The 18,450-nt window shown below is 36.0% G+C and overlaps 1 protein-coding gene across 1 annotated transcript in view; it reads left to right on the top strand.

Moving 5' to 3' along the window:
- The first annotated feature begins 10 nt into the window (after positions 1-10).
- PHKB (phosphorylase kinase regulatory subunit beta) overlaps positions 11-18,450 on the top strand; it is an 89,934-nt gene continuing 71,494 nt past the window's right edge. The window contains 6 exon segments of the mRNA XM_009638025.2: positions 11-2,359; positions 8,616-8,705; positions 10,774-10,912; positions 13,594-13,693; positions 15,231-15,338; positions 17,454-17,534. Coding sequence (XP_009636320.1) covers positions 2,305-2,359; positions 8,616-8,705; positions 10,774-10,912; positions 13,594-13,693; positions 15,231-15,338; positions 17,454-17,534 — 573 coding nt within the window. The 5' untranslated portion in view covers positions 11-2,304.

Raw genomic sequence — 18,450 nt, 5'->3', positions numbered from 1 at the left:
CGGTGCCCGGGAGCCCCGCGCCGTGCTGGGAACCGGGCGTCCGCGGCCAGGCAGGGGTTCAGCCGGCTCGCCGGGGTCCTGCGACAGCGCGGTTCCAAGGGTGGCTGCCAGGGGTAGCGTAGCTGCAGTTTTGTAAAGCGGTGGAACAGGCGAAGTATTTTTAAATGGCAGGCGCTTACACAAAAGTACCAGCTTTTGTCAGGTTTCCCTTGGATAAGTTTGTTTTTTTGTTTTTGTTTTTTTTTCTTCTTAACCTCAGAATTACTTGTTCTGAACTTGGACTGCGTGGCAGCTACTTTCTGGCCTAAATGAAGGGGTGATTACCGAGTTGGTTTGAATTTCTAAAGTTTGAAAAACCCGATTATTATTTATTTTAAATAAAATACATTCTTAGGGCTTCTATTGTTAATCTTCTAATGGAAACAGTTTTCCAAATGATCCCGGTGGTGTTTGTTTATTTGTCATACGTGCTTGTAAAACTCAAATCATTATTTTCTTATTTGCATATTTGATCGGTTCTGACTGATCAGACATTGTGAAGAGAAAACTTTATGAGGGCCCTCCCAAAGAAAATTGTTTGATTAAAGACTACTGTGATTCATATGGCTTTAAAAATTCTACTTATGTATAGTATTAATTTGCAAAATACTACTGTTAAGACTGTCTAGTAAACGAGCTGTTACTTTGTGGCCAGTTATAATTACACAGTACTGTTATCTGGGAATGGTTTTACAAACGTAGCCGTAGAGCTCTACAAAATAAAGTCTGGAACCTGCACGTTTGGAGTCAGTGAATCCTGAGTCACATGCTAACTTTGGGATTCCCATGCAGGTTCAGGCCCTGTGACTGCAGAAGGCATTTGGATGATTTTAAATGCTTGGGTTTTTCTTAAATGCTGATGCCTTCTACTTTTTTGTTAAACATATAGGAAAGTGTCTTCTGTGATAATGACAGATCATTATTGCAGTTTACTTCCTTTTCCTGCTCATAGAGATTTTGTCGTTTATATAGTAACTGAAGAAATAAAGATGATTTTCGTGGAAATGCTCTTCTGAGCAGAGTTGATTTAAAAATCAAATTTTATATGTAATCTTTCAGGTAACATTCTTATCTAAAAATGAAAATCATGGTTTTGTTCTCAAATTTACTCCTACATCTTTATAAGTATGTTGAAATTTGTATAACTTCAGAGCTTTTATATTTCCCTTCTGGCACTGTCAGGAAGAGACATGGTGCAGTCATTGAAAGCGGCTGAAACTCCCCCATGCTGTTCTGAATCGGCTGAGGTCTATGCTGGAGAGTCCCAGTTTACAAACAGTACTGTTTGTTTTGGGTTGAGTGGTTTGCTTTTTTTTAGTATGATGCTTGGGGTAAGATATGGTAAACATGGGAGTATAGACACATGTGCATGAAATGCACGAGTGATTCATGTTTTATAGCCGACAGCAGAGTATCATTTAAGACCCTGTCCCGCAGGAGGTAATCTGTATCTTCATGTTTATCTATATTAAATTATGTATTACATTTTTATTGATAATTTTTTCTTTCCCTTCCTCAAGCAATAAAATACCATTCATTCATTGCCCCTGTGATAATTAACAATTAGGATCAGATTATAAAGATACTCAGTAGCTGGCCAGTCTGCAGCCCCTGAAATCTTGGTTACTTTAAAAAAACATAAACTTCTTTAAAGATTTGCAAAAACTTGTCATCATAGTTGCAAACAGTATTTTATTTTACATTCCAAACTGGAAGATGTTCTACTTCAAATAACTGAGATATTCAGTACCATAAATAATATATATGACTGCAAGAAACATCCTAGTGTAAATTCCACATGGGATAAAAGCTGTACCATGCATAAGCAGAATTTTAGCGCCCTGTGCTTACTATTACTTAACACTTTCATATGCACTGGTCAAATCAGTATTTTTGTTTAATCCTGAAATATATAAAATAGATTTTATGCAGCACCTTTTGACGTTAGTAGCAAATTTCCTATTGAATAACAAAGCTGCTGTCTAATGTCCGAAAGATGTACTTCGTGTAGACTGTGTCATTTTACTCAGATCTAAGTTTATGGAAGTAAAAGCAAAATAAAACCAATTTTTAGAGTAGAAGAGGGAAACATAAAATATAGTGAAACTTTACTACCCTTTGTGCTGTGCAATCTGTCATGTTAATAACTCCACTAACATTGCTTTCACTTAATTTAATGCTGGTTGCTTTTAACATTTACTAAACAGTTTTGAAAATTGCTGTAGCTTAGCCTGAGACGTTTGTGATTAGCTGCACCAATTTGAAATGGCCAATTTGGATGATGACAGAACCTCCTCTGCGCATGCTTTTTTAAAATTTGGTAAGTGTGCAGTTCTGTGTTTTTCATTTTGTTTGTGGCTATTTAACTCAACGAAAAATAATTGTGTGGTTTGGGTTTCCTGCAGTGTTTTGTGCTAGCAATTTTTTAGTGCCTGTACAGTAGAACTTAAAAATTTGAGCTCTTCCAGTGAAAGTTTCTGAAAATTGGCACCTACTTAGATTGAAATCTACTGTTCAGATCTTTCTATTTTTTTGTGTTTTGTGTTCTTGTAAGTATCTCTCAGTGTAACAATCTCTGTACTGAAATTTCTCTTTAAAGATGATGGTCATGTGAAAGGTGCACTAAGAATGGTATTTGGATTTAACTCCTAAAAAACCTGAATGTGACTGGTTTAGAGAAAAGAAGTAAAATTTCTAAGTCAGTCACTGTTCCAAAGCTTGACTTTTGGAAATTAAGTTGAAGCAAAATAAAGGCCCCTGGCACAGCTTCTCTTTAGAAGCTAGAATATATGAAGTTGTCAAGACCACTACTGTTTTAGCTCAATATATTTTGAAAAGAGTTTGACTGGAACGAATGTGTCCCTATGTGAAGCTAGCTGATCTGGGGAAAACTCTGTAAGACTTTTGTTTAGTCTGTGTTGAAACACAGAAGCAGGGCGAGTGCTAGTGAGAGTAACCAGGTGAGGGGACTTCAGCTGTCTCTTGCCACAATTGAGTCACTTGAACTACCCTGCCCTGCCTGTGGCATTTCTGGTTTGCCTCTCTTAATGTCCAAAGGACATGTGAAGTGTTGACATTGTAATAAAAAAATTACTCTTTCCTAATTACTATGTTGATACTTGATGTTTCTGTGGTTATGATGAAAAATAAACATTTTTAGTCATTTTAAGAGCTATTGTTTTGAGTTCTCAGAAATGGCAATGATTGCCTTGAATATCCTGAACGGTTTCCTGCCTTGCTTGTAGCATTTGCAAGGCTTGTGTGGTAGACTTTGGCATTTTGGTGTATTTTGGTTATGTGAAGCTCCTGTGTACTGGCATAATGGTCAATGTTTTATTTCTGGTGTTTACTAACTTCTGTGTGTTGTTAGTTGCTGTAAATTCTGAAATCAGTAATTTCCATTGAGTATAATGTACTCAGTGATGTACTTCAGATGATCAGGAAATAGAGAAAGGACAGGATAAATTGGTACATATTTTTTCTTTCTCCATGAAATTCTAATTGAATTATATGCACAGTCTAACACATGATTTTTCTTGATAAATGATAGTTGAAAAGTTTTGTCACTTAAAAACTATTTAAATGAAACTATTACAAGATTTTACTCATTTTTACCTATGTTGTTATCATCACTCAGCCTACGTAACACTTTGTACCTTGTGTTTAATGTTTATTCAGATAGAGGAGTACCTTAATGCCTTTTCCTTCTTCCCCCCGCCCCCCCCAGCCCCTCTCCTCAGGTTTCCTTACCATGTTTTCATTGAATTGTAGAACAGTTCGATTTGGAAGGGATGTTAGGAGGTTATCTACTCCAGCCTCTAGCTCGAAGCAGGGTCAGCTTATGAGATCATAGTTTCTTCCAGTATGTAGTGATTAAAAATCCCCACCAGCAGCAGCACAGTGGTACATGTTAAGTTCATGGAGTCAGAGTTCAGATATTTACATATGTGAGAAGTGAGTTTTCCTTCTAGTGGAAGTGCTTCTGAAAATTATTTTCTGATATCACCTTGCTCAACTACTTGGGTTTGGACTTAAAAGCAGATGTATTTCATGGCAGACAACTGCTAGAATAAACTCTATTGTATCCAACAGTGTTTCTCTCCAGTACTGTATTAAGTCTGAGCTCAGGAGAGATTGCAGAAGTCTCGAGTTAAAGGAAATGTGATGTTGGGAGGGTATGATACCAATTCTTAAACTTTGCTGTGTGAAGAAATAAAATCCTCTTTGGTCCCAGTGACTTCTGTAACGTGAAGATGTTATTGCCCGTACTAATATTGGGTAATGAAAGTTGCTGTGATCTGAGATCTAGAAGTTGTTCGTGTCTCAGGTGTTGGATTACATCCAGAACTAGAGTCACATTAAAGGACTGTGGTCAGTTTTTATTCTCATCAAATCTAGAAAGAAGTCTGGTGTTCTCAGCTTTTTTTTGTTTTGTTTTGTTTTATTTGATCTATGGTGATTTAATTATGCAAGTAAACATTTTCTTTTGTTCTTCTGGCTTGTGAAATGCTGGAAATAAAATTCTTGCCATGTTGCTTCCATTTGTTTCTGATTAAACTTGAGGTGAGGTGTATGTTTAGTTTTTTTTAAATTCTGTAATTCAAAAAATTTGAATAATCAATCTTTGTTGAAATATGCAAATCTTTATCCATAGACTAGTTCCAGAATTCCATTCTGATGCCTGTTTTTCTTTAATATCTGCAATCGCTGTCATCTTCAAGGATGTATGGGTGTTCAGAGCTTCTGTATATATGAATTTGGGAGCAGGGTTTCAAAATGTTGGCCATAGCTTTTAAATATAAATATCTAGGCAGTATATAGCTCTTCCCTGAAGAGCAATCAATGCTTGTCTCAAGTATAACTGGAATAAAAATGAAGTGGGTGGGAAAGTACTTTAACATCAGGATGACATAATATTCTCAGCCTCCAGAGGTTGTATATATGTAAGTATTTACACTGCTAATAGCTTACCTCAGAGAACTTCCCTTAATTTCCCTCAGTTTTGTATTCTGCTTAGAAGAGATAATTAAATTGTAAATTTTTCCTGGAATTGTTGTACATTTGAGTTTCATCTGCTGAATAATGTTTTCTTATAGTTTCCATGTCTTAGACAAGCTAAGTCAGAAATATCTTCTGTGTTTATTACTTCAGTTCTACACTAGTAATTGATGTCTCTGTTACCAGTTATTGGGCTGCTTCAGATTTCTTTCTGTTCCCTAATACTTTGAAAGGAAATGACCATCCTTTTCAGTAATTCTTCAACTTGAAGAATAGTGAAATCATATTATTTTGGAACCTGTAAGTGGTAGGAAATGAAAGGGGATTAATTTTTGATTCAAAATATGGATATAGTGTACTTAGCGCAGTATCTGAAGACAAATGGGTTTAATTGGACTTGAAATAAGGGGTTTGAGTGTTCTCTTATTAGACGTTAAATAGATTAATGCAGGAAGCAATACTTTGACTTCCTGTCTGGTTTCTTAGCGGTTTTGAAGTAGTTACTGACTTGCAGCAACCCAGTTCTGATATGAGGAAATAATGGGCGTACTTCATTCTTTGTGGAAGAAAATCTGAAGTACCATGTACCCTATTTAAATTTTTTATACGGTTGTTACACTTGTATGTAGCTGAAGAAATACTAAATCACAAAATATATTTTTATATTCCTTCCTAGCATATCTACTTATTTACCTAAAATAAAACTTGCACTGTATGGTTACAATGAAATGAGATATTTATGAGAAATAGTATTTGAAATTAATGTCCTCATTCTGTTCTGAATGCTAACGTTCAAGCTGAGAACTCAAGGGTACTATTTGCGGATCTCATTCTTTTATGTTTAAGCGTTACAGAGTCTCGCTGCTGTCATTTTTTTCAGTTTGAAAACCTATTTTAAATATGTAATTGAAAATAGCTTTCTACAGCAGGTTTTGGTCTTGCTGAGATGAACTATCAAATAGCTTTTGGAAAAGAGTATAGATGGGCTTTTTTTAGCTATCCTAAAAATAGCTTCCACTGGGTGCTGGTCTTACTACAAAACCACATGGAAGGAGCAGCTAGCTTCATGCTTGCCCTATCTGTTTCTTGCTTTTGATTAGATAGTGACATTAATGAAACATAAGTTACCACAGGATTTGTCCAGCAGAATGCTGTAGACAGCCAAGCACAACATAAACTATATAGATGCTAATGAGGAATTAATGAAGAGTATGTGGAAAACTTTGATTTTGAGTGTTCCTTGTGTTTCCACTGGTAGTAGGAGTACTTTTAAGGAATACTTTCAAGGCATAAAACTTTACTTTTTTCTTGAACTTTGAATTCATTTCACCTTTTTGTTTCATCAACACTCTACTCTGTCTGTTTTATTTCTGCTAGTAAAGTTTCAAATGACTAAAAAAATATAATTTGTAGATGGTCGTGCTTTGACATTTTCATGCACTTCATTCTGTTCAGTCTTTCTGCACAAAGTTGAAATTTTTGAATGCTCAGAAATAGGAGAATATGCTTTTTGTTCATGATAACTTTATTTTGTTTCTCTGTTGGCCACAGAGGGTCACAGATTGCCTGGTAAGTATGTAAATTAGAACAATTTTATTTTAGAAACTGTTGGCTTGTGTGTGTAAGTGTGTGTGCCTGTGAACAGTCAACTGTTTTTCATGGGGATAACAGTCTGCAAGAAATAGACATTGTGAACCTTTTTCACACACGAAGGACAGTGTACTATGCATGTGTCATACAGTTAACAAATCGAAGAGTAAGAATCTTTGCCTTTGAAAATCCAATAAGTGAATATTTCTCAAATATTTGTGACCTTTTATGCAATAAGTGACTTACTGAAGGTTTTTTCCCTATGTGTATTCTGCCCTACTTTCACTCAGTCACCTTATAAAATTAGTTGCAAGTCACTGTATTGTGTGCTTTTGCAAGATAACTGAATTACTGGTATAACAATATAAATTGTCAATCTTCTAATAGGGATTCCTAGGCAAAAATAAGTAGAAAAAAATTGCTTTGAAAAATTGATATAAATTGGGTTCAGAATGTTAATATTTAAACAGAAGATACAAAAGGTGTGATATAGTACAAGTTTTTCTTTTCCACTACAGAACAACTTCATTTCTTTCAGCTTTGTTTTTTTTAGGCAACTAAAATAACTTGGGCTCTCTGAGCTTCCCTCTGAGGTCCTTTCCCCACATGCCCATGTTGTTTGTAACTTAACCTCTCCCAGTGAGGAGAGGCAAGGCTGTAGGGGAAGCTCAGATGTGTCATTAAACATCACCAGAGAATCTCTGCACAACAGACCCACAAGAGTCTGCTCAGAGGAGGGGATTTTTTTTTTAACTACTACAATTGCAAAGTAAAAATAATGCTAATTTGGGGGGTGGGGTTTGAGTTCCTGAGTGGCAAGAAACATTTTCCAACCTCCCCACCACAAGGACTCGATGAATAAAGCCTCTGTCACCACTCCACTCACATTAATTTCATTTGGATGAGAGTCCTGTACGTGGACAATCTCCTGTCTGATGCTTGGCTATGTGCTGGGAGTGTGAAAGAGGCAACTTGAATAGGAGCACTCTGCTGCATCCTGCCAGAACTGCTTGGCTGGCTGGGCTTCCCTGGCAATTCATTTCTCTCAGCTTTTCAGAAGGACAGCATGCAGTCCGGAAAGGGGAAGCTCTCATTCTTCCTGTTATCAAATGGCTCTGTGGGAGATCTTGCCATCCAGAACACTGAATAAAGCCGAAGTGATTTATGGAAGGAGAGCAGTATGTTTCTCTGAAATTAGAAGTTGGAAATGGCTTACCCCCGTAATTTTTAAGAAATCGTGTCTTTCTGATATGTGGCTTATTTCAGCTATCAGGAAAAAGGCCTTTTCACCTGCAAATAGGGAAGCAGTCAATGTGTGGGACACTGAGAAGGAAAGATGTGGATTTGATAGCTTTGTATTTCTCTGGAATATAGGTAATTTGGGGGCTTTATTCTGTTGGATAGCTTGTTTAAGCTTTAGTCGTATGTGAGAACAAGCTAACCCTTTTTTTTTGATTCAAGACACAAAATCAACTAGGCTTATTGTCGTGGTGGGTGAAATAGAGGTTACGATAGGTAAAACGTTAATAGTGTACATCTCTATTTTAGAAGGCAGGTAGGGAAGTAATAGTTGAATTTGGGCTACTTTTGTCCCTCTTCCTTCTGTTTTTCTACATATCTTTAGGAATTCTGTCTGTTGCATACTTCACTTCAAAGAAAATGTTCCCCGGAAATTATTAACATTTAATAGGCTACCTTCAATAATTAAACTATACATTTATGTAGCATTTGCTGTAGCTGAATGTGTACAAGGCATTGGAGATCCATGTGGAGGTTTTGTTTGTGTGGACAGGTACTGTACAAAAAATATGTATAGAAATCTATTCTCAGAGACTATAGAAATTACAACTTTTTTTGTTGGAACTGAAATTCGATAAATTGTGCTTTTGTATAACAAACATGAATCATGTTGCAGTAATTTTTAGCAATAGTAGAATTACGAAACTGATTCTGATCTTGATTTTGGTTTTTATCTTCTTTTTTTCTAGGTTCAATTTATGAGCCACTTAAAAGCATTAACCTTCCAAAACCAGAGGGGGGAAGTCTGTGGGAAAAATTAGATCATTATTACAGAATTGGTAAGTTAGTAATTGTTGCTACCATGAAAGATTTTCAGTATAACTTAACTAAAATATTTACAGTCATGGTTATGACCATAATCAGCTTTTTCTGCAGTCTTTAAGAAGGATTTTTATTTTCTGAGAGGTAAAGGGTTCTGTCATTACTGTTCTCATAAGATTCCTGTGACAATATAACGCATGTATGTGGATATTATATACATTGCTTGAAAAATCATGACCTGTAAATAGTGTTCAAAATTATCATCTGCATTTATCAAATGGTAGAATAGATTCTGAGTTGCACCTGATGGTCTTGCATAAGACGGGGTAAAAGTAATCTGCTGACAGTTTTTGATGCTTGAACTAATCCAGATATGAATTGGAATTGATACTTATATGTTAAATATCATTGCTACAGTATTCTTACTTGAGGACAGTTTCCTAAGTTTCTGCTGGGAGTTTGAAAGGCGCAAAAACTGGAGGGCTGAGTTACACTTCTTGATGAAAATGCAAATGCATATTGGCAATCCAGTCCAGCTGTAAGGCTGAATTTAGAATTAGTTTGGATAAAGTGGTAGCTTAGTCTCGTGGCATTAGCCAGGTATAGCTGAGGAAGCATTTAAATGGAAAAAAGCTTTCGTGTAGTACTTGTAATGGTTTGACAGGTGATCAGTGAGAAGTTAATTTTTGTTACTAATGGTGCCATAATGCATTTTTGCTCTGAAATTTTGTTACCTAAGTTATTTTAAGCCAACTTTTTTCATTATGAGATCATTTTAAGCCAAAACCCAAGCACATTAAAGAAGGAATGGTTTCTTTTTATTGTTTTGGGTGTTGGGGGGGTTGTGTTACAATAAAGTCCTGCCTGTATGCTTAAAACAGTTTTTTTAATGGCTCTGCAATTGACTGTCTAAACTTAAGTTTTAGTCAGGCAAGGGTATAGAACATTTCCATCATTCTAAAAAGGTGGCATGAGACTTCCTTCATTCATACTGCTTTTTGAAGTGAAATCTGTGAGTTGTGCCTGGTCTATCCATAGATTCATTGTTTTTTGTAGATGCATTGCTGTTATCTTTCTTACAGATGAGATGACTGTTCAATTTATTTTTAATGCTTGGCAGTAGCAAATCTGTGGTGGTGCTTGCTATTTATCTGTCGGGCACTTATGTTGCAAGCGGTCTGCTGCCTCAGTAAAAATTTACTATTGGATTTATCTTTCATTTTAGAATAATCTATATTGACTTTTTCAGGTAATGTTTTATTAAAGTTCTTGTTATAATGTATTAAGACACTGAAGAATATAATGCAAAAAGCCATAAACCCCTGTAATTTTCATTTAAAATACTTAATTTCTAATACATAGACAATAAAGAGGCTTTTTTAAATTGAAGCTTAATAACATTCTGGAAGAAAATTGCTTTCTTGTCTTATAATAGGCAGGTTGTTGTTAGAAGGGTCACATTCAAGGACGTTAAGTCCAGTTTCAATCTTACAGTTTTAGGAAAACAATTCACAAAATGCAAAATATTAAAGTACAAAAAGAAAGAAAGTAATATTTAGTATTTTTTCTAATTCAGTTTTGACAACTTGAAAATTCCTGTCTTGTTCTATGTTTATGTCAAGGTACTGAGTTAAATAACTGTAGTCATCCTGTCTCCTTACTTACTCATTCCTTTCCTTTTTTAAAAATACTAACACAATCGTCTGGCCTAAGTTAAAAATTTAATTTTTATGAATGTATATTCCTACCGAGTTTAACTACTTAAATTATTTGGGGGGCCTTTTTTTTTTTAAGGGAAATTATTGGGTTGCATTGTACAGATTCTGTATGGAGTGAGTTATACTAGAACAGAGCCATATAGTTTTGAGTACTGATTTTTTTTTTTTTTTGTAAAAAGGTCTAATTTGACTGAAAAAAACAACATGACAAAATGTTTTTTGTGTGGTTTTCTCCTTACCTTTCTTTCTCTTCTGCTTTATGTTGTGTGTGCTCTAACACATCTTGATTTATTCCTGAAAATCTATACAGAAACTGGAAGAAACCTAAGTGCTGTTAATACCATTTTTTCTTTTTTCCTTTTTCCAGTTAAGTCAACGTTGCTGCTTCATCAAAGCCCAACCACAGGTCTGTTTCCTACAAAGACATATGGGGATGACCGAAAGGCAAAAGTACATGACAGTCTTTACTGTGCTGCAAGTGCCTGGGCATTAGCCCTTGCTTACAGGTGAGTAACTTCAAAACTCACATCTCTGCCATGTTACATTCTTTCTGTTATGCAGTTCCCCAGGAATGTTTTAAAAGACCAAGCTTTATCAAAAACAGTTTTGGAAACCCATAGAGATGGTACATGGTTTCCAAATCTCAATACAAAATGATTTATGCAGCTACTAGGTTAAAAGGTGTCACTCTACTTTTGGTAAGTACATATCTTTTCATATAATTGAATTGGTACCAATATTCTGAAACAGAGGAATTATTGTATGCTGTTAAAAATAAACGTTATTGTGGCAAACTGTACTCAAGGAATACTGCTCATTTTAAATGTAGTAGGAGAGTTCAGAGCAGAAGCAGGCTTGTTACAGGTAGTAACAGTCCAGGTACTCACAGGAGACCGAATCCTTGAAATGTATATTTGGGAAATAATAGTGACTATCATCCTCACTAGGTACAAAGGCTGGGCAGTCTCAGTTGTTAGCTCTTATTGTTTTCTGTTTCTTCCGTTTCCACTGTTGATTCATTAGAGGAGTAGTATGACCTTAAGAACTATGGGAGAGTTACCTCCTGTAATAATTTATTCATAATTCTCTTTAGCTCAAATAACTACGGAAATTGCTTTGTGAGATTTCGTATTCCTTGTTTCCAACCTTGCTCTACCCCAAGCCACCCAGGGAAAGACAGACAGAGGTGATGATAACTCAAATGAAGTGTTTTTAAGAAGATGGTGTGCAGATACTGAATAATTTACTTTTTTTTAGTAATCAGCTTCTTGTATTGAGGTAGTGATCATATTCTTGGACAAAATTCTAGCATATTCCACAGAAGAAGGGCCAGAAGTAATATGAGGAGTAACTGTTGAAGTAAAGATGATCTACTTAGCAGAAAAAAAGGTTCGAGTTTCTTTTTTGTCTCCATATATTGCTTTAGATTCTATATCTCTGATACCAATCGGGGAAAAAAAATTATTAAAATTGTATTCTAGGAAACGTTGTTACAAAATTATGCTTTTTGAAAGAGAAGACATACAGAGATCTGTGTTTAGTTCTGGAGGTGCCGTGCCTGAGATCTAATGGCTTTCAAAATTTTGAGAAACTAGCAAAAATTATAAGGAAATTAACAATCAGAATGTGTAATTACTTCTTTCGTTTCTTATATTGAAAACTGCATCTTTCTTTTAATTCCTCTTTCTGTTGGTGAAATAAAAGCATTTGAAAACAAAAAGATCGAAAATATTTAGATGGAAGAATGAAAGGGGCAAGGGTGATCATCTTGAATTTTCAGCAACTCATAGAAGAGAGTGTAGCATAATGTTGGCTGAGTTATGCAGTCTTTAATTTCTAACATGTAGAATCATAGAAGACAATGTATGAAATTTGTGGCAGACTGAAGGAAGGGCAAAGTGGCAAGATAAATAGTTTGTGTTACTTCCAGTTATGCTCAGAACAGGGCCTGGACTTCAGGTGCTGTGCAAGGAGTTTTCTTTGGTGGGCAGAGGTTGATGATTAAAATTAAGTGAATGGCTAAATCTGAAACAAGCCAGGGAACAAGACTCATGTGGAAGCCTGTGTTATCTACCACATGCAGATTACTGTGCTTGACTCATGCCGGTGCTACTGTTCACTTTCATAAAAGCTAAATTTCTCAAGAGCATGTTAAGAAAATAAACACTGCTGTTGCGAATAGAGGAAAAATGTTGTAACGTGAAAACTTCAGAGCTTTTACATGTGCTTCTTACTGCTCTTTGGCTTTATAATAAAGTTTAAAATAAATCCTACTGCTTAAAAAATTCTGAATCTATTAATTTTGCATTATCTGGTTTTATTCCTTGTGGGGTTGTTTTTCCTCCCCTTGTTTCAACTTGGCAATGGAAGCGAGTACATTTCTTGTATCTAAGATTATTATTTAAATAGCATGATTTCTGGACATGCATGATTTTTGAAGTTATCACTACTTTCCTAATTTTCAGTGTAGGCAGCAGAACCTCAGCATAAACTACTAACGTGTTAAGTATGGTGGAAAAGGATATGCTTCGTTTGCAGTGTAATTATCATCTACTTAGCTGTAATTAAATTAGTAACAGCTGTAAAATGGACTGAAAAATAGCAGTGAGCATATTTTGCTGTTTTGCATATTTTTATCAGAGATGATGTAAGTTACAAATATGTAACGCTTCTTATAGTTAAAATAACGGCATTTGGCATTGGTTTTAATACACATTTACTAATACAGTAATTGTGAGTGCTGTTTGATTTCACAGTATAAAAATACTAAGGTATCTTGAAATTTCTGGACATTCGGAGTAGTTAACTTTCAGACTCTTATATGCACAGCAGTAGTACTATCAACATCATCAGGAAAGTGATTGCTTGATTATGAATGGCAGATATTTTGTAGAGTTAAAGAGAAATTGCCTTTGTGTTTTGGATCTCTCGTGGAACACAGAACAGGGACTTGCAGTGCTATAATATCAGCAAGGATTTTTTGTAAGTTGCAACATAAACTAAACTTTTTTTTTTAATTAAGGAAGGGTGGGTAGGGCTATAAATATGTTGATATGAGTGTGGGCACCACTATACAACAGTGTTAGTTAAATACTTAATATTCCAAAACACTAATGTGTTCTTCCCCCTCCCTCTCATCACCTCAATGCGTTTCCAATTTGTTTTATGACTTATCTCTCTTACCCAGGCGTATTGATGATGACAAGGGAAGGACTCATGAACTGGAGCATTCTGCTATAAAGTGTATGAGAGGAATTCTCTACTGCTACATGCGTCAGGCCGATAAGGTAAAACACTGTAGTGTGGACACAAGCACCCCTTAATTCTAAGGGATTAAAAGACACCAGCATTTTGTGAAGTAAACTGCAGGGCATACTTGAAACTTCTTTGGGTTCCTTTTGCAGTTATTTATCACATTTAAACATTAGACCATTAGTAACTGGGGTTTTTTTGATGTCTTTTTAATGCTTAAATGGAAAGATATAGAATTTCTTTTAGCTGAGTTTTCTTTGCGCTCTTAATTTGGTTATTGCATTTGCAGTTGTTCTTACCTAGGTAATAATTTTGATTATTTTGCTTGGAGACCAACAAGGATGATAAAGGGACTGGAGCATCTCCCCTCTGAGGAAAGGCTGAGAGAGTTGGGCTTGTTCAGACTGAAGAAGAGAAGACTGAGAGGGGACCCCATCAACACATACAAATATCTTAAGGGTTGATGTCACAACGACGGAGCCAGACTCTTAGCAGTGGTGCTCAGTGACAGGACAAGGGGCAATGGGTACAAACTGAAACGTAAGAGGTTTCAGTTGAATATGAGGAAAAACTTCTTTACTTTGAGGGTGACAGAGCACTGGAAGAGGTTGCCCAGGGGGGTTGTGGAGTCTCCTTCTCTGGAGATATTCAAAGCCCGCCTAGATGAAGTCCTGTGTAACATGCTCTAGGAGAACCTGCTTTAGCAGGAGGGTTGGACTAGATGATCTCCCGAGGTCCCTTCCAATCCTTACCATTCTGTGATTCTGTGTGTGATGTGAACAGAAGGCATTAACTGAAGTGGAATTGTCCCCAAGCGTATCTGTAGAAGTAAGGAGGTACCTATGGGACAGCATTATGGAGAAGAAAGCTCTCATACCCTTTCTGGGAAATCAGTATGCTTGGGTACCTCTCAGAAATGCCCATACACTAATGCATGGGGAATAAAAAGGAGGAAACAGAAGTGCATGTGCAGCTCCACGGCTACGATCTCAGGGGATCACAGAGGCATGGTAGGATAGCTCAAGTGCCTGGAACACTGCGATGGACGGATACAGGATCTTTAGACAGTATAGGAAGCTGAGGACGGGAGCTGTCCCATATGTGAGAATTCATGGTGGAATTCATGGTACTCTACCAGGGAAAGGTGGTGAGCTGGCTGAAAGCTTATGGGACAGGATTCTGTATATGTATACAGTTCCGATCTGTGAATTTGGGGTAGGCGTGATATGCTTTGACGTGCTTTCCTGCTAAGATTTCAGTTCCAGTAAAGTGAGGTGGTGTTTGTACAGAAGATGAAAGTGACTAAGCATCTGTAGCTGTCTAGTACAGATTTTTTTCTACCCAAAGAGATTAGACAGATGGGTTGAATATTTGTATTCTTTAAGTATATGTATACTTTAAGTATGTATGAAATAGTTTCTGATAAGTTTCAGGATCTGTTGGTTTTAAGTTTTACATAGTGGTCATATCAAGACATTTTTAAATACCTGAGTTATATAGTGAATTTGTGGTTGCCAAACATACTGAAATTACTGACTTGCACTTTATGTTTTGCCTTTAATTCACCTTTAGGTTCAGCAATTTAAGCAAGACCCCAAACCATCTGAATGTCTTCATTCTGTTTTCAGTGCACACACTGGAGATGAGGTCTTCTCCCATAAGGAATATGGTCACCTTCAGGTAAAATATGCACGTGCATGTAAATGAAAGTTTGGATGGTTTTAAATAATGTTATTGTTGTCTCCATTCTTTCATGATGCAGCTGTCTCAGTTTATTTAGATTTGTGTTAGCTGTGTTGTACTTGAGAAGATTGAGATTCCTTCTGCATCTTTCACTGAAGAAGACAGACTGTTTTGAAAAATAACTCAGTGGTATGTTTTTGTTCAGAAGGTACTGAAATAACTGTGGGATTTGTGGAGGTAGATGGCTGTTTGTTTAGAAAGTTGCTTCTTTTTCAGACCAACAGATGGCTGCCAATAAATAATCCTGGCAAAAAAATGTTGAAGTAGTCAGTAAAGTGAAAGTCTTGATGTAATCTTACATTGAATATTATATTTTTATTAATGTTCCCAGCTTAATTTTCCATAAGACTGAGCAATTTTCATTCATAGTAAAGATTTAATGTACACTGTAAACAGCTTTGCCTAGTTACAAATTTGTTGTTCACTATTTTGTGTAGTGGTTCCTAGTCAGATTCATTACATAATTGATTGTTTTATTGTCTTTCATTTTCCAAAGCATTGATTTACTTCTTTTTTCTCTCTTTACCTTCAGACCCTTCTTTCATTCATGACCTTGTTCTTCTGCATTCCATAACTCTGTGTACTCTTTTTAGTTCATAAATAGCTAGTCAAATTATTCAGAAATGACAGTCAGTAGGTTGATAATTATTTAATTTCATGGTGACAACATCACTTAAATAGTCTGTACAGTAAATGTGTTGGATTCAGGAAATGTATGCTCTGAGAAAAATGATTTGAGTTCTCCTAAGTTAGCATTTTGGACTTCTACGTGAAGCTTCCTGAACATGCCCGTTATTCAGGAAATGTATGCTCTGAGAAAAATGATTTATGGAGTTCTCCTAAGTTAGCATTTTGGACTTCCACGTGAAGCTTCCTGAACATGCCCGTCTTTTATCTGCAGGAGGAAACAATAATTTTGGGATCTGGGGAGCACTGTATGGTAGTTCAAAGTCCAATAATTTTGGGATCTGGGGAGCACTGTATGGTGGTTCTGGTTTTTGTGGCAATTCAACCCTTCCCATAAACATGAATGCACATTCCCTTCTGTCATCAGCAAATTCCCAAGAATAGAGGGTTTGCAGCTCTGTGGAGACAACAGAAAACAGTAACTGAGGGTGGTTCAGTTGGGAAGAATGGAATATATTACGTAGCTGGTCTGCCATTATTGCTGCACTTGGTGCTTTTCAGATTGTCTTAAGAAACTGGAATAAGTGGTCTTTAAATCTTTTGGAATGTTTAGAATTTGCACCTTATTCTTAATCTGCTATGTTTCAGTTAAGGATCCAATTTTTTGTTCTAGATGGTTTCTCTAAATTTCCTATACTGAGATTGTGGCTTTATAGCTCATTGAAGCAAGTTATTGTGATGAACTTATTTTCTCTACTGAAGTTGTACAAATTCTCAATTATACTAGAATTCTGTGTAACCAAAGCAGTTTTCTTTGATTCATTAATAAATTGACATTATGATGCTCGTGTGTACAGCTGCTGAAGGTAATTACTGTTAATAATAAATGCTATGTACAGCTACAAAAGAAAACAGTTTTTCACAAATATAATCATATCTGAATGTTGTAATTATACTTCTGTCAGATGATAATGCTAAAATTCCAGTTAGGCATAAAGTGATTTCCTTTTGAGATGTGCTGTGCACTATTCAATATGCTACTTGCCTTCTTGGTATTATGCTTGCTAATAAACTGTCATATTTGTGAACGTGAAACAGCTTGTGACTAAAGTGATTGCCCATGGGTCAAAGTATTATGCCTAGGCAAAAACATTTTAATATCATAGTTTCAAATAATTTAAAAAATGATACTGCAGCAGAAGTTGTAAAGGACAGTGCTTGTTTGTGGCATTTCTTCCGACTGATTGTTTCCACGTCATTACATCTAGGATATTGGTATATTAGGATAATACTTTTGAAGAACCAAAGTTGTGTTATAGTGGGAACATCTTTTTTAGTGAGCAATATCACATTTAGGTTGTCTACGTTTATTGGAGTCAATATATCAGTTAATTATATTTTCCTTTCTCTCTTTAATTACTTCAGATAAATGCTGTGTCATTATTTCTCCTCTATTTGGTTGAGATGATCTCTTCGGGGCTGCAGATTATCTACAACACAGATGAGGTACAAATCGATTTCTGATGTTAAAACACATGCTGTATTAACTTTGGGGTTTTTTTCTTGGTTTTATTTAATTACCAACTGTAAAATAATTGTTCTGGAAATACACTATAGATATTCTTCAGTTTTAATGGAAGTCAGAAAAGATGAATGGAATGAATGCATAGTGAACTAAACTAATAGCTAATAAAGTGTTAGATATGCAAAGAGTGAATGTGGCATGACATTGGAAACTTTTATAGTTCCCTGCTATTTCTGAAAGGTCAAGAATTAAAAGGTCTGTTAGGACAGTTAACTTCTAGTTATGTTGTTCTCACTTTTCACCTTATTTCAAACTGTCAGTCAGTGCATGCTGTCCAGTGGAATTTCAATATAATAAGAAACAGGATTAACTTTCTAGAAAGCTGAAGGATTTTCATCAAATACATACGAACCTATGCATTTTAAGAAGTTTTGCCCTATCTTTAATTGAAAATAAAACAATTTTATATCTTGGTAAGGGATGTTTTTAAGGTTGTTAACTGTTCTGTAAATAAGATAAAAATAGCCACCGTGGCCTTGACGTGGGGAGAAGTCATGCCAGGACAACCTGCTGTCCTGCTCTAAAATGAGGTTATGTTTTGAGACAGGGATGGAAAACAGAGATTTTCTTATTTTTTTATTTAATTTTTTTCCCCCATTTTTCTTAATCTGCATTTGTTTAAATTTACTCTGGTCTCTTTTATAGGGCTTTAAACTAGGCCTGAAGGGGGGAGGGGATATAAACAGGCTCACTAGAGAGGAGCCTGGGGGTGTCACCCCATTGCTGGGGGTGAAACCGATAGTCCAGCTCAAGTGCATCTACACTAATGCATGCAGCATGGGCAACAAACGGGAGGAGCTGGAAGCCATTGTACAGCAGGATGGCTATGATGTAGTC

Source organism: Egretta garzetta, unplaced genomic scaffold (assembly GCF_000687185.1).
Source record: "Egretta garzetta isolate BGI_Z169 unplaced genomic scaffold, ASM68718v1 scaffold354, whole genome shotgun sequence".
In the NCBI taxonomy this organism is placed as follows: Eukaryota; Metazoa; Chordata; class Aves; order Pelecaniformes; family Ardeidae; genus Egretta; species Egretta garzetta.
Note: the sequence above shows the minus strand (reverse complement) of the source record. Positions and strands in the feature narration are given on the sequence as shown.